Source organism: Astatotilapia calliptera, chromosome 18, assembly GCF_964374335.1.
Source record: "Astatotilapia calliptera chromosome 18, fAstCal68.1, whole genome shotgun sequence".
In the NCBI taxonomy this organism is placed as follows: domain Eukaryota; kingdom Metazoa; phylum Chordata; class Actinopteri; order Cichliformes; family Cichlidae; genus Astatotilapia; species Astatotilapia calliptera.
The window spans coordinates 26,900,639-26,920,660 of record NC_137439.1 but is presented as its reverse complement, the minus strand read 5'-3'; the positions used below and the strand labels follow the sequence as shown (position 1 = coordinate 26,920,660).

Below are 20,022 nucleotides of genomic sequence, written 5' to 3'. Positions count from 1 at the left end.
GATAAAGCCCTCCCCCACAGCCATTCATATACTGCAAGTTAATTAAGGAATAGATAAACAATTAAATGACAGAAAAGTTCCTGTTTTGCCCATGGAAAAATTAACAAAAGCTTGATATTTTATATTTATGGGACAGTCTAGGCATTCAGCGATAGTGATGGATTTCTTCCATTTACTGCAGCAGCATTTTTTTTTAATCATGTAGAAAAACTGAACTAGAATGTTGATGCAAAGCCATCTTTTTTCGAGTTGGGTTAAAAAAGGGCAACAGTCAAACTACACAATATAGTTCAGAAGTCACACAGGAGGTGGCAACCTCCTAAGAAGCAAGTGAACTCACCTTTAAACCTCTCTGGTGTCAAATGTCTAATTTGACCCATATTTTCAAGGGGTGTCTTTTTTTTTTTTCTTTTTTTTTACATTTTCCCCACCTCTTTAATTGTGTGACTGTATAATTATATTACACCGTGACTCAATGCACTCAACCGGACCTCTTATTATCCATCTTTACCACTAGTCAGCAATCACGGGCTGCTAGCTGAACCTTTTGTTATCTCACCGGGGAAATTCTGTGTCACTGGGATTGCAAAGGTAGTATTACTCTCCTCACATCATCTCCTGAGGCCGGGAGAAGGGGCTCATCAACCTGCTCAAAGTACTTCAGTGAAGGGGAGACTTTAGCTCAAAAGGTCTGAATTAAAGTCCATTGGACTCCATGCGCTTGCACACAGTGTTTGTGTTTTGAGGTCATTTTAGAACACTTCCCATGAAATATCTGATGAATAAAGTGACTTTGTTCTTTGATTGCTTACACCACTGACAGTCAAAGAGGTCCGTGCTCCAGCTTTGGTATGTGAAGTTGTGTTTTAATTAGCAGGTGTTTACGTGTGTGTGATACACCCATACCCAAACACCTTTATAACTAAGCTTGCTTTAAAAAAAATACTGAAATGGCCAAAATGCTAAAACAGAGGGATTTGACAACCTGATGAGGGACTATGCCCATCTTTGCCCATCTTTCATATGCAGTCTATAAGAACGACTAAAAAAACAACCCTCGGGCTGGGGCTTTATAAATCTACAGCTACTTAAAAAATGACTTGAGGAAATAGCATCACAACAGAAATGCCCGAATGAGCTCGAGATTAAACAGAACTATGTGTACAAATGTACATAAGACTGCTAACGCCAGCTTTGGAGTGTTTCACGGGTTATGTGGTAGCTCTCATGACCGGATAGCTTCTTGAATTTATTAGTATTTATAGCGTGTAAAGAAATTCTGCCAGGAGAGGCACAGAGCAGACACCTGTAGACCAAAATAAAAGCCTACATATACAACAGCAGACTGAGAATATCCCATCCATGACAGACCTCGGATGAAAGCAAAGTGCCTGGGAAAAGAGGATTGCAGCCCTGCATTTGCAGATAATCTTTGGGACGAGGCAGGGCAAAGAGAAAACTAGGAATTCTGTTTAACAAAATGGAAAGGGGGGGTATAAGCGTCACGCTTATCTCTGAAAGGCTCTCGCTACCCAACCAGGTCAGATGAATAAAGAGGTTTTAACCCAATTTCTCACGTCCAACGTGGTTGGCTTTGCTTACGCGTGACCACCGTAAGCAAAAGACAGTGTGAGGGAAAGTAAATAATCCTGTTTGTTTGTTTGTTTGTTTGTTTGTTTGTTTGTTTGTTTTACTTTAAAAAAAACTAGCTGGAGCTATAACAATGTGGTTTTGGTTCGTGGTTTCACATCAAAAGATTTCTTCAAACGCACATTTTCACTCCACGCTCTGTGGGGTGTTTTTCTTTTCTAAAAGGCACTTCAGCCGTGCAGGACAAAAACAGGGAGCACGTTTAGATGAGCATTTCTCACTGGAGAGTCTAACGAGTGCATTTAATAACGGAACACAAACACGATAAAAGGGACGGCACTTTCATTGGCTTTATAGAGGCACAAGCAAATGAGTTCGTACTGTGGAGAGCAGCAGCCTATTAGCCCTTGAGCTAATTTACTTCTATCCTGAGTGATGACTCATCACATGGATGGTGATGGTAGATCAAACAGAAAAACAATCCCCCAGCAGAAGTTTATGATAATGCTGGACTGCCCCCTGCTGGACGTCGTGAATCATTTCTTACATAATGGAGGTTACTGCAGTTCACCTTTATATTACTTGCAGACCTGGGTGAAATTTTTGGTATTTCTATTAAAACTGCTGTGCTCAAAAAAAAGTGACACAGTCTGATTTAATGTGAAGTGTACGGACTTACTGTGCTTATTTATATGACTTATAACGTCCACCTGCGCATCTCTCCCAGCCCCATAAGCTTCATCTCAAGTACATAATCGCCTTTTAAAAAGCTGCGAGACCTCATAAAATTAATCACCGTCCAAAGAAAATAGAGGAAAACATCTTAAGCCAATGCAGCAAGCTGAAAGGGGAGAATTTAACATTTAAAAGCTAAAACACATCAAAGACTGAAGGTAAAAACGGCCACTTCATTAGGTACACCTGTTCAACTCCTCGTTAACACAAACCTGTAATGAGCCAATCGCATGGCAGTGCATATAGGCGTGGTCAAGAGGACCAGCTGAAGTTAAAGTGAGCATTAGCATGAGGGGAAAAAGGTGATATAAGTGGCTTTGATTGTAACGTGGTTGTTGGTGACTGGCTGGATTGAGTGTCTCAGAAAGTGTCGTTGTACTGGGGTTTTACCACACAACTGTCTGTAGTGTTTACAGAGAATAGTCTGAAAAAGAGGAAATATCCAGTGAGCAACAGCTCTGTAGGCCAACCCCCCCCCCCCAAAAAAACCCTGTTGATGACAGATGTTAGAGGAGAATGCTTTGAGCACCCTGATAGGAAGAAAACAGCAAGTCAAATAACATCCTGTTACAACCAAAGTACGAAGAATAGCATCTCTGAACGCACAACAGATGGGCTACAGCAGCAAATCGCCACACCGAGTGGAAAAAAAAGGTGCCTGTCCAGGTTCAGAACTCGGCATGAACATGAAGGCTGGTGATTAGCTATGTAATAGTGTGTGTGTGTGTGGGGGGGGGTATTATATTGGCAGACTTTGGGCCTCTTAGAACACCATAACCTACCACAGTATTGTTGCTTAGCATGTCCATCCTTTTATGTCAACTGTGTCTGTCTTCTGCTGGCTGCTTCCATCTGGATAACACAGTTCAAACTATGTGAACATAAAAATGAGTTCACTGCACTCAAACAGCCTCCACAGTCACTAGATTTCAATCCACTCACCACTAATAGGAGATTCAATCATAAACACAACTTGGATGTAAATATGGACCAAAATGTTTCTTTGATGTTGATGTTTGAAGTCCAACCCAGTACCAGTAATAAGCTATTTAACCCATTCTTTGTTGAGGGGGGCACGTGTTACCTGAAGTAACATAGCAGCTTTTATTTTGAAAGAGAGATTAGCCACAGCAAATAATTGTTTCAGTTCTTGATTCCTGGTCACATGATATTCGGATTTGTGTTTTGAAAGTGGAAATTCCTTCAACAACAACAAAAATAAGACGTTCACATCTTGAGACCTGTTGGGTCAATAATCACGTTCACTATTCACAACCAAAAGAGGAAAAAGCTTTAATGGAAAGCTGGGAAGACATTTTTTTGATTTGAAGTAAAACAAATGCAAATGATAAGAACTGAACAGTGACGATGAAAATAAAATGAACTTTAAGAGCGAACAGATTGTCTCGCGGTGAAACTTAAAGCTGCCTTTGTCCACAAAAGTAAACAGATGTCCTCTTTTAGAAAGAGTTGAGCAGTGGGTGAAGGGGAGGTTTTTGTCACTGTTTGAGTTAGACGGGACCTGAGAGCGCCACAAATGTCTTAGTGCTTGGCTCTGATTTCCTCCTCATGATGTCTTCTATGGTCGAAATGGGCAACGGTTCACTTTCGTCCCTCCGAGGAGCGTGAAGAAAATCCACCACCGTGCAGCTGGGCTTAGGACGCCTGCGTCGCCATGCCCGTTTCTCTGCCCGGCTCTTGGGTGGAGGGAGGCCGTCACAGATTCGAGAGCAGGCTGTGGTGAGGCCACAGAAAGAGGGGTCGTCTGAATGAGAAGATCCCTCCGAGCTCCCCTCTGACGGTGAGTCTCTAAAGGTAGGGTGAAGTAAATTTTTTGTAAGGGGGATGGGGTTTGTGGTGACAGGCACTCCGTTGCATACTCCATTGGTCAGCTCAGGAGAAGACCGTAAGGAGGGTTTCAGAGTCTCCACCTTTTCTAGGGGTTTCATCTTACGGCGTCTCCTCTGTATAAGAAAAGAATCGGACAAGGCAGAAACATGAGATGCATTTTAATCACGATACCCTGGTAAAAGGGTTAATAACTTCCTGATATTACACTGTGACAATACAACACCAGTGCATTGTGCTAAACCCCAACGTTCAGTTTACTAGTTGCAAATTTATAATGGTTCACAGCTTACTGAACTCAGTAAAAACTCCCCACTGGTGGGGTTTCCATGCTGCGCAATACTCAATATTGCATCTCCTTGCAAGTTCTTTTTTTTGACAGTTTTGAAACTCAACACACATCGTGATATACTGACCAAGCCCCCCCTTCCCCCACAAACCACGCTACTAAAAGCGTTACACACCTTTCTGTTTGCTGGATAAAGACTCTCTGTTCCCTCTGCATGCATGCATTCTGGGCCTGTTACAGAAAAAAAGGTTAATTTCTACAAGCTGATTAGCGATTTTTAGCTAAATAAAAAGCAGATTCTTAAAACTTTCTGTGTTATGTGGTGCAACTTTACCTTCAGTGGTGGCTAACTGGAATGAGTCAGAGTTTATGAGTGGATAGGACGCACTCCTCTTCAAACCCAGTTCATCACAGCAGGAGAACTGTCTGCTAAGGATAACATTCAGTGTATTAATGGTTAGTGGAGAAGACAGCACACACCACCTTTATCAAGATATCTTGATGAACAACTCAAATTGTCCTAATGAGTAAAAATCACTCATTGCACTGCAACTTCTCCTCACAACTCCTAAGAGCCCATTTGAAGTGCTCTCTTTCTACTTATGGCTTCAGGTGGCAGAAGTTGTGTTTGTACCTTTCAGGACAGCAGTAGGTGTAGCTCTTAGGCGAGGGTGGCTCTGGTTCTGTGGTTGGAGGTACAGTGGAGAGGCGACAGTGGTTGGCACACAGTAGAAGGCCGAGAGACAGACACAAGAAGAGAGACAGCAGCAGGTAATTCTGCCTGTCTGATACCTGGAACGCAGGAAAGTGATTTTAAGTAACATGTGATATGTTGATGATGAGGACAGAAAGTACTCTGACAAAAAGCGTTATAAATACACTGTGAGGGGTTTTTATAAAGTTGGTTAAATATTAGCAGCTTCTCCTCATGCAAAAGCACCTAATGAGCAAGAGCACCAGCGCACCCTAATGACTGAGTGAGAAGACTCAATTTACTCCATTTGGGAAAAGGCAGGAAAAAAAACAGGACTGCAGATGACAGCTTTGTGCCCGGAGTGTTGCACACACCTCATTCTGCAGTTGGCTGACTCTGACAGACAAGTTGAGAACCAGCTGAGTCACGTTCTCCAGTTGACCCTGCAGAAACTGGATGGATTCAGTCTGACGTTGGTCCTATGGGCGTAAAAAGGCAACACATTAGCAACCAACCGCACAGGTTCACGTCACTGAAATGATATGCAAAGGTATGATGAGTAAGTATTTTGGGGTATAATAAGTGCTTGCTCTGTTCACTTGTAAACAAACACAGAGGCATTTCCCTTTGAAATTTCTCTTCCAAACACAATTTTGTGTTGTTGACTTTTCATTGCAACACTTGAAACAAAAGTGCAAAATGGGACCAACTTGAAATTATTTTTGCTACTCTCTTTTTTTCCAGTGTGTTTAAAATATGGTCAAATCTGATATCGTTATTTGCTGCTGATATCCAGTCTATTATTTATGTATTCTGTAGTGGACCAAAACAAATCTACTGTGGTCATAAGCTAAAACAATGAGCTACATGAAACTGAAACGTGACTATTTTACTGACTGCACCACAAAAATATGGAGCAACATTAGCATTCATGTGCAGTTGAGCTCCTGCCCACCTGACAACTCTCCAATAGGTCTATTCGCCCTCTTTCTAACTTAGAGTAAACGGTGCGTTAATGGACCATAAAAACAAAACAATGAGTTGAACTCCACGTTGAGTTGCGAAGAATTGCAAAGCCAGTTAAGGGTAGGTGTTTGAGCCATCGCTAATAGAAAATATTGATTAGCGCAATTTGGATCCCAAGAGCTTTGAGGGAAAACACATCTGACCCTTGGAGGCAGCTGCTACATCATGTGGCTGTTCTACAGTCCAAACAAACAGCAAGAAAAGATTTTGGAAAGAAGCAGCCATCTCAAAGTCAGACAAAGAGCTCTGCATGAAAACTGTGTTGTTGTTTACCTGCTCCTCTGCAATTCTGGAAGTGTTCTGCAGTTTAATGATGGTTTTGTTGAAAGCCTTTTGCATCTCTTCCATCTGCTTTCGATACCTTAAGAAGAAGAAGAAGATTTATTTATTTATTTTTTTAAAAAGGATCACTGTAACCTCAGCTCATTAACAAAAACAACCTTTGTATTTTTGTTTTCCTCACTCCTCATGTCCTTCCACCATCCTCACCTCTGGCTAAGCTGCTCCAGGTAGCGTCCGCTCAGTGACATGTTCATCTCCAGGGCCTTAATGCGGTTGTTGAGTCTCATGAAGACCGACTCTTTCTGGCTCGAGCTGTGCACCGGGTTCCCGTTCTGCTCTGTGCCATTAGGGGGCTCTGCATAGATGTCCGAGAGGGACGGTGAGGTGGGTGAAGAAGGAGTTGGGGAGGATGGGCGAGGCAGCTGACCGTTGCCACTTGAAGATGCTGAAATGTCGTCTGCAAAATCCTCCATTTTAGCATCTGCGATGGCTGCGTGACCGCCAGAAGGCTCAGGTTCTGCAGCAGGTTCTGGAGCAGGGGGGGATACTTCAGAAGAAGCAGTGCTGCTTTCGGGTACAACAGCTGAGTCAGGCTGCTGCTCTAAATGAGGGGAGCCTGTGGGTGCAGGGACTGGAGATGGATCTGTTTTGTCTTGGGTTTGAATGAGGACATTTGTTTCTACTTGAGTGACATCAATCTCCAGCTTCTCCTCTGGGGGTGCCACCGATATGTCGTCTGCTGTGGCACTGGTGCTTGGTTTTACAGGGACAGAGCTACTGAGAGAAGCCGAAGGCTCGATGTGCTCTTCTACCTCCAGCACATCCTGGCTGTTCTCCAGCCCTGGCTCCTTTGCCGGTTCCAAGGTGGACAGCTGTGGCGTTTCCACAATATGGGTAGGTTTGGCTGCAGATGAATCAGCATCGCTGGATTTGGGGAGCGTCATGGTTTGACTGGGCTCCCGGAGAGGCGATCCAGATGCAGATTCTTCTGTGTTCCCAGCAGGCTGTGATACCTCCGATTCTACAGCTTCACTCTCTGGCTCCTGCTCAGAAGCTTGTTCTTTGTCTTGGAGCTGATGCAGCTCACTCGGGTGCTGCTGAGGTTCGGGGTGGGCAGATGAGTGCGTAGGTGGGTGCCAAGATGGTGTTTGGGTAGAAGGAATTATTTGCTGTCTTTCTGCTGTTTGGCATTCCCTGTGTTTGGATAGTGAGGCAGAACACTGCTGCTGGAAATACTCCAGAAGAGAAGCTGCACAGGAGCATGGAGAAGAAAGTGAAGGAACTGGAGGGCAGTACTTTAAGCTTTCCTGTTGTCTCTCATGATGATCCTTTTTCTCTTCTTCCAAGTCATCCTCCTTATCCAGAAGGATGATTGTAGAGCTGATAGGTTCTTCCTCATCCTTGTCTAAAGGAAGAACTATTTTTTCCTCCATGGGTGGGAGCTCTTGTTTGACACCTTCAGATGTGGTTGACGTCTCTAGGGCAGAGTTTTCCACAGTTTCAGGGATATCAGTGTCTTGTGAAATCTGCACGTCTTCAGAGTCTGGACTGGAGAAACGATGTTGTAAATATTAAATGCAGAGAAGAGCAAAAACTGTAAAAGACTTATAGCCTTAACCAGTGTCGTCTACACACGTACAGAAATTAAAACCGCAGCTTATCCTTTATGTATTTTAGTGAAACACAGCAGTGCTCCATGACCTGCGGCATTATTCATCACTTTTCAATTCTGATAATAAAAATACAATTTGGTTTGCTGAAATTTCTAAAATGCTTTTTTCCAGCTCTGAAAACAATACCAGCATTTGTTGAAAGTTTGCCTGTGGTCAGTTTAAAACCATCTCTCACTTTTACACATCGAAAACGCCACGCCATAGGTCACAGGGAGCACTATTGCATTTGTGTGAAGAGGCTCAGAGGGACGTGCAAAATCTACTAACTATTAAAAAATGAAAAACACTATAGATAACACAGGTAATCAAAGGGAGTAAAATAGTGAGCCTGTGGTACATCTGACAGGTACTCACACTGAAGTAGTAGTGATAGTAGTTTCAGTGGTGGATTCAAGGGGCTGCGATGGCTCAGTTATGTTCACTTCTTGGGTTGAAAGGCTGCCTGAAAAAAAGAAAATCAGAAAAATTTAAATCAACAACAAATGTTTCAAAAGTACAGTTTAGTCAACTTCAACATTTTTGATTAAAGGAAAAAACTAAACAAAAATAAGCTTGTCAATCCTGAACGTTGTATAAGACTGAAAACTTTACCAAAAAAAGTGTCAGAAAAGTGTGTGAAACAGAAATTAAAAACAAATGATTTAAAAGCTGTATTTATATAAAACTAGAACAACGTGCAGCATAAAATGCTGAAATTCAAATATCTTTCTCTTGAATGTTATATATTTCTATTACAGTTAATGAATGTACTTTTTATTTTCTATCAGTAACACATTGTAGTCAAGCTGTGTTTTTGTAGTTTTAGAAGCCAAATATTATTTTCCTTGTTGATTAATATGAGATTTTAACTGGTTTGGTTTCGTCTGGCTGAGTTAATCAAGGCCTCTCCTTATGTCGTGTACACTAACACATCCCCTAACATCAAGGAATCAGGTTGGATTGCAGGTTAAATGACTTACAAATTTCCAAACGGCTTAGTATATTTTTTATATTTGCATGGTAGGGGTTCAAATTAAACCCACAGATTGTTTTAATTTTACATTTACACCGGACCCTGACTTTTTGGGAAATTTGGATAGCTTTTATTATGCTTACTCTAGACAAGGTAAAATAAGAAAACAGTAGAGTGTTATATGCATATATGGCGTGTTGTCCGTACCATTCATCTCTGTGCCTCCTCCAAGAACGTTGACAGCAATATTGTTCACCATGTTTAAAATAGCATCTGAAGAGCAAATGATAACATCAGTCACAAGTTCACACAAACACAATCTGAGCTTGAGAACAAATGTACTCATCTTCATGCTGTAGGAGTTTAAAATCAGACTTGCCTTTTGCTGATCCAATTAGATCAGCCTCACCAGGTGCCGATCCAGAGGGATAATCTGTAGGGAGTGTTATTAAACGCTTTCATATATATGTAAGAAATTAAAATCACCAACCAATATAAATGTAAAGTAAACTACTATGACATTAGCTTAGTTTTACACAAAACAAAACTTTAAAAAAAAAAATTCAAAAGGGATGATTTCAATACTAATTTATTATTCTCAAACTGTACTGACAGCTGCACTTACACCAAGTTTAACAAGTCTATTTTTCTTTTCTTTTAACAGCAGTTTACAGTAATTTTAGCTACAACATCCTCTGTTCTTACCCAAGTCGTCGTCCTGATCATCTGGCCTTTCTGAGGGATCAACTATCTCCTCATATTCTTCCACCATGCTTGTACCAAACACCCTGTCATAAAAATAAGGATCCAAATCTATAACCACAGTCACACTGAAAGTAATTTACAGTTGTGGTCAGAAGTTTCAAACTGTCACACTCAAATAAGAGGAAAATGTTAAACAACCCAGGAAACCTCACTGCTCATAGTTAATGAAATAATGAAGGAGGAAGACCAATTTCAAATTCTTCAGCTTCACTTCAAATCAACAGCTAAACAGTTACAACTTGGACACAACTGAAAGAAATAATAATGGATTGGATTTATATAGCGCTTTTCAAGGCACCCAAAGCGCTTTACAATGCCACTATTCATTCACTCTCACATTCACACACTGGTGGAGGCAAGCTACGGTTGTAGCCACAGCTGCCCTGGGGCAGACTGACAGAAGCGAGGCTGCCATATGGCGCCATCGGCCCCTCTGGCCAACACCAGTAGGCGGTAGGGTCAAGTGTCTTGACCAAGGACACAACGACCAGGACAGAGAGCCCACGGATCGAACCGACGACCTTCCAGTTACAGATACGCTAATAATCTCAAACACACATCAAACCTGGTCTAGGACTGGATAAATGCATAAACATTAAGCTCCAACCTTGTAGAAAATATGTGGACTATGCTTCAAAGCCAGGTCCATGTCAGGAAACCAACTATTTTAAATGAACTCTACCAAGAAAAGTAGTTAAATCAAGACAGAAGCTTGTTGATGAATACCAAAATCATCTAGTCGAGGTGCAACTTGATAACGAACATTTAACAAAGACTAATGGGGGGGGATGTGTACATATTTGAGCCTGTATGCACACTTATATATTCAAACTTGTACAACCAATTCTTGTTTGCTCCAAGTCACCAAATAGTTTTCACTTCCTCAAAAACTATTAGTCAGCAGTTTCTGAAACTGTGATTTAAATGCATCTTTAAACTCTGCAGAAGCAGGAAACAACTGCCAACAGGTTAGTTCCACTTTTTCTAACCAAAACCTTGATGTAGTACCAAAAATCAGACGCTATCTTAGCTTATGCTGTGTTATGGCTTCTTGCTTCTTGTGCAATATACCGATTGTGACTTATTTAAATAGATTTGATTTGCTTCACACTGCATGCTGTGCGTTAGGAGCACTATCACGTACCTTATGAGACTAAGTGGACAGAAATGTTCAGAGCCAAAGTGAGAGACCAGCTCTACCTACAACAAAAAATGTAAAAAAATGCAAAACTCATTCAGATTATTTCATATCTTGTGTTGCAGATTTATAAAATCATCAGCAGAGTTATTAATTAACAGCAAAGCATTGATTTTGTTATAAAGTCAATTAGTGTAATGAAAAAAAAATGATGGGTTGACAGACTGTGTAACCAGGAAATCAGAGAAATTTGAGAAACATAATAATGGGTATTATTCTGAGGATTATCAAATGTTCACATGTCTGAAATAAACACTTTGGAAAAGCAGCCAATGGACGTTACAATGGTTTGCAGGCAGCACAGCAAGTTAGATCTGATTCTGTTTCATTCGGATCGCAGCAGTTAGACACAAAACACACTCCCCTCCACGTTTACTGTTCAGTTCACCCAACGACAGAGCACTACAAGAAGGACAAGCTAACCTTTATGTACTTGGTGAACATCTGAAGCAAGAAAAAAGGGAAAAAGAGAAATATTAAAAGAGATGTCAGCATGCATTAAAAACGAGACTAGAGAGAGTATGCTGGCTTCACCTGAGTCACTCGGGCAAATGGCAACAGCATCTCTAACACTTTTCAAAATGGCAAAGCCACATTACATGCATTTAAGACACGAAGCTGACAAATCTACCAAGAATACAAAGAGAAATATCAGCAACACCAGGGACAAAGAAAAAAAACACTCCTACAGTACAGTTGGGTAATAGTCGGCTGCAGATCGAAACAACTGTTCGTAATGTAATTACACTGAAAGATTACAGCAATTTGTTGCACACATTCAGCAGAGAATAAAGGAGATATAGCGAAATAATTCAAACAAACAACACAAAAAAAGAATATAGTGCTCACCTTTACATATTTTGCATAAAGATGCTCATCCAGTGGGAAGCTCTGAACTGTACGTTCATCCCGGGCGTGAAAGGTTCCCAGCTTCAGCCATTTATTTGTTGGGTACCTGCAAAAGTACATTCATACAGCACAGTCAGATTAGTCGATGACTGAAGCTGCAGCTTGGTGTCGCTGGAAATTCCAGCAAGAAACAAAAAAGATGACAAATGAAAATGTAAATAAGTGAAAATGCGATCTTCTTTTAGAAGATATTAAAAAGATGACATGACAGATCCGACAGCATAGCCACTGGGCATACCTATTACTAATGGACACAAGAAAGTCTTTAGGTGTAGACGAGAAGAGTTCAAAGTTGGCGATGACCAACTGCTTCACCTGGATGGGCTCACAGAGCTCAATAATGAACCTGAGCATCAGAGAGAGGGTGGAAAAAAAATAGAAAACTGGGTTTAAGAGGAGAGAAAAAGAGAATTGACTCATTTGTGGATAGAAGGAAAGGGATGCAACATACCAGATTTTATTACTGCAGGGGTTTAGCATGTATAAATCCATATTCTCCTTCAATATGGCTGAAGTGCTCTGCATTGAACAAAGAAGTATGAGTTGAATTTGTCACTGTGTCAACATCCAGCAGGAGAGGCAGATTTTATGATTTCATGGTGAATGGAAAACATAAGCATCATTTTATACCTTAGCCTCGGGGTTAGCGCCAAGTATCTTGGCCCCACACTCCACTGAGGCGTAGTTATTAAAGTTCTTCTGGACCTTCTTCACTGTATGAGAACCCACGTTGTCGGAAGTGTGAGTAGACTGAGCTATGGTGAGAAAAAAAAATGGGGGGGGGGATATATAGAGATATATATTTTCACACTTTTGCAGTTTATTCTAGTACAGAAATGGTTGCAATTTCAAAATTCATATTCTGATCGTACTTTTTTCATTCTCCACCTCCATCATCTTGCGTTTCCACTCATCAAAAGTGGGGATGTCCTCGGGGTCTTTGGTGCTCACACTTGAATCTGTGTCTGTGGTACCAGGGGAGCTCAAGTCCTGTCACAGATAATGAGACAATGAGAGCTGGGACAGCTCCTCTGGCGTGAAAGGAAAAATAGTTCACATCGAATCCACGCTCCTTACCGCCTCCTTGAGTGTGTGCGAGACGTTGGATTCCAGGTGCTGCGTACCGTGACCAGCAGGAGAACTCAGAGGAACATCAGTGTGGACTTTAGTACCTGCAGTGTGAACATTGGAAGTGTTCTCCAGAACAATTGGAGGGCTGCTGTAGTAACGAAAAATGCATCGTTGCCATCGTTTAAAGAGAGTCGAGAATGAATTTATTTATTTAACTACATCCAGAGGTTTTTAAAATCTTTCAAAGGGTGAAATGTTAACTGTACCTACCTGTCACTGTCATATGGATTGTTCTCTTCTTCACATTCAGCAGGAGGCAGGTCAGAATCATTGACCTCAGAAGCAGCTACATCTAAGGCATCGCCCGGGACTCTGAAATTAAAGGGGAAAAAACATTTTAGCAGGAGCATTATATGAAACAAACATCAGCAGTGAGATTTGACAACAGTAACTTGCCCCTTGGGGATGCTGTCTTGAAGATTAACTTTGCTGGGCCTGTCGTTAGTTTCGGCAGAAAATGCAGCGACAGAGTCGGGGGAAGGCGGCGGGGAGGCATGCTCCTGATCTTGAGTGACAGAGATTTCTATATGCTGACTTTCAGAGCTGTGCTCAGGTTGTGATATTCCTTTGTCTGCCTCCAGCTCTACCTCAGCAGCAGACTCGTCTGCTTCAAAGGCCTGATGGATAAAGACAAAGATGGATAAAGATATTTGCGCTGTTGAGTGCAGTGGTATTGTTTGGCCCATTTACCAGAGCTGGACTGATCAATGAAACACTTAAAGCTCTGAATATCCCTGAACGTTCGTGACCTTGATTGCTTCTCTTGCGGTGAAAGTTTTATGCTGATGGAAACAAGATGTAAAACCCTTTTGAAGTCTTAGCTAAAACATGTTTTGACATCCATTTTTGACATTCTTACATAGCAGACAGTGATTGCAATATTAAATATAAATGAAAGCTGCAGTCATACTATACCATATCATATTCTTTTTGGCCCACTTCTTGTGGCATCTGCTCCTCTTTGACACGATCGTCTTCTGTTGGTGGCTCATTTTCAGAGAAAGGCGGGGCAGGTACGACCAAGCTTTCCTCGACCTAGTCACGACACAATAACATTTCACTGATATTATTACACCCCCAAATTTGAGTGAGCTGCTAAAAAACTTTGCTCAGTCCAAATATTCAGATGTTGTTGTTAATCTGCTACAAATCTAGCACAGCAAGGCGTTTCCAGAGCTGTTAAACAAACAAAGGAGTGCATAGTGAAGTGTCTGGTCACAAAAGCTATTCATCACATCGACCTGTACAAGCTCTGAGCCATGAGGTAAGTTCTGGTACAGTATTGCACAATGCTACCTCGTGACGATGGAAGTGTTCCTGAGGCTCTTCTTCCGAGCTGACCTCCTTTGGGGACACGGGGCTCTGGGCCTCTCCTTGCAGCTCTGCGCAACCAACATAGCAACTGTGGTAGCGAAGGGACAGAGTGAAAGACGGTCAGTGCCACAATACCACCGAGTCGGTTTTGAAAAGCAGGGTCACTTCATTTTGTGGAAAACAAAGAGCTCGGATTCTGAGGATGTGAGGAACTTTTAAAACTCTTGCAACAAGCGAACAAAACAACACTTTTATTTCAGGGCAGTGAGTCGTGAACGGAGAAACCTGCAGCCCAGTGTCACAGTGTGACGCACCGAGCGTTCACGTGGCCGTACCCCAAGGAATCAGTTTATCTTATCTGCATGCAGAGCCAGGGAATGTTTTCAGAGCCAAAAGACACACCTCAAGCACACTGCACATTACTCAACCTGTCTGTGAGACCTGCTTTTCATGTGTTATTCATATCCTAATATTGTTTTAATTGTGGGATGACGGATGAAAGTATTTGAGGAATGATGATTACTTCGGATGACTGTGCATATTTCTGAATAACAACCAAATTTTTTTAAAAAGGGTCTTTAAATGTTTATGTACAATATTTTTTCATCAACTTAAAAAACTGGAACAAAACCTAATTGTGGCATTTGCAAATGTTTTGACTCCTCTTCACTTATCAAGTGAAGAGGAGTCAAAACCTTATGTAATTAACTAATAAGGGCTTGTAAATGGCCAAATGCTCCTAGTAGGACTGTGAGCTGATGATATTTCCAAAGCTGGCCTCCATGCAGCTAACACAGATGACGCTCACTGATGCCCACAAAGCAGGTGAAAGCTATAAAAAGCCTGAAGAGCTTGCAATTTCCTTTGTCTAAAATGTCATTCGAAACAGATGAAACTGGCAAGAGGACTGTGGAAGTCTGCAAGAATCAATTAGGGTACTCACGTCTCTGCAGTTCAAAAACCATTTGTCTCGAGGTGCTGGAATTTTGGATACACTTATATATTAAAATATGCCTTTATTTTGAACCCTACAAGTCCGTTGGGTGACACAATCCCAAAAAGAAAAAGGTCCGGGTCACAGTGACTGCCCCCTTGGCAGAAAAACAACAATAAACAGCAGTAACAAGCCTTAAAATAGCTGCGAAAATGTCAAACTGGTGTCCTCAAAGGCCACGCTCTAACAGTCACTTGGCAACAACCCAGGTCATGACATGGATTTTATTCTGGATTCCAGCTCAGGTATTTTACTTGGCCGGCTGCCTGGCTGGCATCGCTTTTGTGTTGATCTGACGTGAGGCTCAACTAGTCAAAAACACCCATGAACAACAGAGCATTTGTTTTCTAATTGAAAGTCATCTACCACAGTGTGATGCCAAAGGAGCAACAGTGGTGCTGAGCCACAGCCAGCTAAATAATTCATTACCCAATTACAAAGGGTTGAAACACTCACCATCACATTCAAAAAGCTAAGATGTGCTCAGTCTCACCGCAAATGCATTAAACGTTTGTATTACACAGTATGTTATTATCTTTGAGAAATGAAATGGGTCGTATAAACGCAGGATTTGCAAAACACAGGATTAAGTTTTTAAGTGATAGTAGTGCCAATGCAACACCATGAAAAAAAGACTTAAAGAGCAGCCTTAATATGTGGAAGTGAAGTGCTGACCGCTGCAGCAGATGAAACACGTCTACCACAAGTGCAAAGATCATGTATGTGTGCTCACTCTTGTCAGACTGTCCTTGGGAAACATGTCTGATATGTGACTCTGATAGGAAAAAATGACACATAGTATGATTTCACCTGTATGGTGGTTTATTACGTCAATGAAATAAATTAGTGGTAGAAAAATTAAATCACACACTTTTTTTTAAACAAATGCTGAACCAGCTTTTTAGATATACGGTAATTAAAGTTAGTTAAATACAGTTTTATTTATATAGCACCAAATCACAAAAGCAGTCACCTAAAGGTGCTTTACACTTAGAGTAAAGACCTTCAATAATAGAGAGAAGCCCCCAACAATCAGATGATCCCCTATGTGCAACCACTTGTAGACAGCGGATAAGAAAAACTCCCTTTTAACAGGAAGAAACCTCTGACAGAACCAGGCTCAGGGAGGAGCAGCCACCTGCTGCGACCAGCCAGCTACACTCCCTAAATGTAAATATTGAGAAAAAGCTACTGAATCCTGGTATATCAGATGTATGGGTCTCATGTTAAACATCATACCATGACATCAGTGTTTCTCTAACACGGTAAAAGGAGTTTTGTACTCTTCCTGCTATGATACTCTAGTGGCATCAACAACTTCATTAAATTCCACGGCTTTTTCATGGGGTACAAAGCTGATAAACATTAAAAGGCAAAAGCAGCATCACGTAAAGCTTCTGTCTGAAATAAGAGTTAAACTGATGCTGTTGAAAGTAGGCCATGCCAACATCACCACTATAGATCCTAATAAAATGTTACATCGTGTCCCTCCCTCCCCTTCTGTCTGAAGCACAGCAGGCAGTTTGTTTGATGGTTTGTTGCCATCCTATTAAATCAAGCCTATAACCCACATTCATCCTAAACCCTGTTTCTATGTTCTGTGTCAGAATTACAGAGTCCCAGCAAACTCAGGCTTCCACAGGACAGACATGACTGACGTGCAAGGCCCATAATCCTGTCAGCAACTGATGAACCAAACCTGTGTAACGTCTGATCCGCCACGGCATGGGTTGTCACTGATGTACACGGAGCAGATTAGCGTGTGTGTGTGTATGTAAACCAGGCTGTCTTGGTCAGTGTCTTCTAGAAAGGTAACAGTTAAGCTAGAGCTCAGACAGACTTCGCACAGGTGCCAAACTTAAAGCGGCTGGTAACATTCAAATCATATTCTGGCTTCCAGACCGTAACATTTTCATGAAGTGAACAACATCGCGAGGTCGTTTAAAGCTAACGCTTCCCAAGCCCGCTTTAAAGTTAGCTGGTTAGTAGTCAGCTACTCAAGCTAACTCGTCTGCGAACAAGTCAGAAGTCAGCCAGGTGCCACATCACACCACAATGTTTACGCAAGCTAGCCAGACAAAGCGATGTAGAGGTTAACCTTGGGGTAATCTTTACTCGGGCTGTTTGGCAGTTTGAATATTTTGTGTTTTTCAGCGAAACAACAGTACTGTTTTCAAACGGGACTAATTAAACTAACTCACCAATAGACAACAGCTAGCCACACTGACACAAGTCGCCACAACAGTGGTGTCATCTTCATCCCTCTCCAGCCGGGACAGACATCCTCTCCGCGCTCACAGAAACGTTGTATCCTTTTGCTACGCTGTCTTTCACAGCGGTGTATAACATAAACCGATCCGCTGTTTCCTGTTAACAAAGCTGACGTTGGCGGTTTCACTGGTGAAGTGTGATGCTAACTGCTGTAACTCCCCCCACACACACATACACACACAACTTGCTACCGGGTCACCGCGAAACTGTCCAATGAAAACACAGCGACGCCATGGCGCAGTTCAAACTGAGCGTATGTTGGGAGCGCTCGTTTTGTAGCGCCTGGTCGCCCGATTGTATTGTATTGAGCTCCTTGAAGTGAAGTATTTTAAATTTGTCAAGGGAGTGGGATTTTGCCTTTCAAGCGTTATCATTTGCGATAATCAAAACATACCCGCAGTGTTATAGTGTTACGATCATGCGGGGTGTGGACAGCTAATGGAAATTCACACAAGCTCCGTAAAACATATAAACTTAAACTCTCACTGTATACCCCATTAAATAACTTTATAATAAACCCCAAATTCCACACCGTGAAACTTACATGCGTGCTAAAGATAGTATATGTTTTTTAGTTTTTGTTTTTTTTGGTGCAATCACATGTAACTTGACCTCAAATATTGCAAATCGGTGCGTTTCTTGCACCAGTTTTACAAAAGTATCAGCCTGTATCTCAACAGGTCAGCGCAATTATCAGGAATGCGAAGAGTCCTGTGTTATTTTTGGCTGTGAGGTTCAATTTGCAATTAGATATCGTGCACTGCAGCAAACAGCAGTGAATGCTGTTTTATATTAAACCCACTAGGGGGAGCCCTCTGCTCAACCCTGCGGGGTTTTCAAATTGTGAAACATAACTATAGGCGTTAAGGAGATCATTTGAAACTCACCTTGGTATAAGCAAATCACGGGGTGATGAGCCCAAGAGCCATCATGTGCCTAAAGTGCTAAATGAAAAGAATCATCTCTTCCATGAATAGAGCTCCAAGCTCACTTGAGCAGCACTTTAGCTTAGTGTGACTACAGGGCATGTGGCCAGTCATAATACAAAGCACACTTGGACTTTGAGAGGACAAAGATACTACATCCTGATTTGGGGATGACTGAGTGCACATTTGGACTTAGACAAAAATGAGTCCTTGGCTTTAAGAAAAATCTTTTTACAGGACTACATTCATAACTAACGAACGAAATGTGCTAAAAGAAACACTTTTTTCTGGGTCTTTTGGTAAATGGTAAATGGACTGGTTCTTTTAAAGTGCTTTTCTACACTAAATGAGCACTCAATGTGCTTTTGCACTCAATTTCAAATTGTGTGGTCATAATGTAGAGTTTGGCAGTTAATTTCTTACCAATGCATGAAAATCAGAAATCATGTAACATCGCTACATTTTGGGGATTCATGTACTGAACAGTTTTTTGTTTTGTCCCTAGTTGAAATAAACTTTTACTACCAGACCAACCTAGACTTCTGCTGCCACCAAGTGGCTACAAGTAAATCACATTACTTTAACATCAAGAGGTTTTTCTTGTGCAGTGGATATGCAACCCGCATACTAAATACTGTGTTAGTGCCACAAAATGTGACAGATGGTATAGTTTACATATGTCTGTTCTATTAATTTCTGTTAATAAGGTTCATTATATATATCTTACACACATCATCTCTATGCAGAATTTTAGTACATTTTCTACATTATGGAAGGCTTAATGTCTGCACAAAAAAAGCATAGAAACTGTAACAAACCTTTGTTTTAGTTGAGGAAAGCAAATAACCAGTGTAAAACACTCTGACCCAGCAAACACGACAAGATCATTGTTGTTAATCTGAGATGTGCAGTCCTCTGTCCACATATTGATGTTTGGGCTGGGTGAACAGAGGAAATTGCCACTGAGTGACCTTTTTGTACTGTTTCAGTTTGTAATGCTCACAAACTGAAACTTCTAAATACATAAATGCAATTGATGCTAAGACTACTTTTTTAACATTTTTAAACACTTTTTACATAAAGAACAATAACCATTTAGGTAAATCTAGCATCTCTGGGCTTCAAGATAGCACATAAATAAGACTTTAAAACCTTTGAGGAGAGAAATGGCTGCAGTTTTGAAAGCATTTTTTTTATTCAATTTTATTTATGTAGTGCCAAATCACTACACCATGCAGATTTAATGCTTGCAGAACTTGGTTTGGCATTGCTTTGCTTATGTAAGCAAGGCCTTCTGTGCCAAATAGCTTGTCGAGATTACATGTTGCTCCAAAAAATACACATATTGTTCACGACATTGTTCACATGTGCACCATCCCATGGAAATATGGATGCTAGCTTTGGAAGTAAATAAGTGTATCTTGA

At 41.3% G+C, this 20,022-nt stretch overlaps 1 protein-coding gene across 3 annotated transcripts; it reads right to left on the bottom strand.

Annotated features, from left to right (window-relative positions):
* Nucleotides 1–3,593: 3,593 nt before the first annotated feature.
* LOC113010863 (SUN domain-containing ossification factor) lies at nucleotides 3,594–17,844 on the bottom strand. Of its 3 annotated transcripts, none has more exons than XM_026150105.2 (24): nucleotides 17,602–17,844; nucleotides 14,389–14,494; nucleotides 14,008–14,127; nucleotides 13,489–13,709; nucleotides 13,303–13,404; nucleotides 13,039–13,180; nucleotides 12,834–12,951; nucleotides 12,592–12,716; nucleotides 12,413–12,480; nucleotides 12,200–12,307; nucleotides 11,902–12,007; nucleotides 11,476–11,496; nucleotides 10,999–11,054; nucleotides 9,795–9,877; nucleotides 9,469–9,522; nucleotides 9,297–9,362; nucleotides 8,492–8,579; nucleotides 6,672–8,012; nucleotides 6,456–6,543; nucleotides 5,531–5,635; nucleotides 5,097–5,254; nucleotides 4,797–4,891; nucleotides 4,638–4,693; nucleotides 3,594–4,289 (listed from the first exon to the last, which is right to left on the bottom strand). In XM_026150105.2, exons 1-24 carry the CDS (start codon nucleotides 17,658–17,660, stop codon nucleotides 3,837–3,839), a joined length of 3,939 nt encoding a protein of 1,312 aa, XP_026005890.1. In that variant the 5' UTR covers nucleotides 17,661–17,844; the 3' UTR covers nucleotides 3,594–3,836. The 3 variants fall into 3 exon arrangements, with proteins under 3 accessions (XP_026005890.1, XP_026005891.1, XP_026005892.1); XM_026150106.2 differs by having other exon boundaries at nucleotides 4,797–4,888; XM_026150107.2 differs by lacking the exon at nucleotides 11,476–11,496.
* Nucleotides 17,845–20,022: the final 2,178 nt, after the last annotated feature.

Bases quoted from the DNA above. Each gene is read 5' to 3' on its own strand.
- LOC113010863 (XM_026150105.2), bottom strand. From the start codon at position 17,660: ATGAAGATGACACCACTGTTGTGGCGACTTGTGTCAGTGTGGCTAGCT. The intron at 8,580-9,296 runs GTACGGACAACA...TCTTTTTTTCAG, and splicing joins AGGAGGCACAGAGATGAATG to GCAGCCTTTCAACCCAAGAA. The intron at 5,636-6,455 runs GTAAACAACAAC...TTACGCCCATAG, and splicing joins CCAGAATTGCAGAGGAGCAG to GACCAACGTCAGACTGAATC.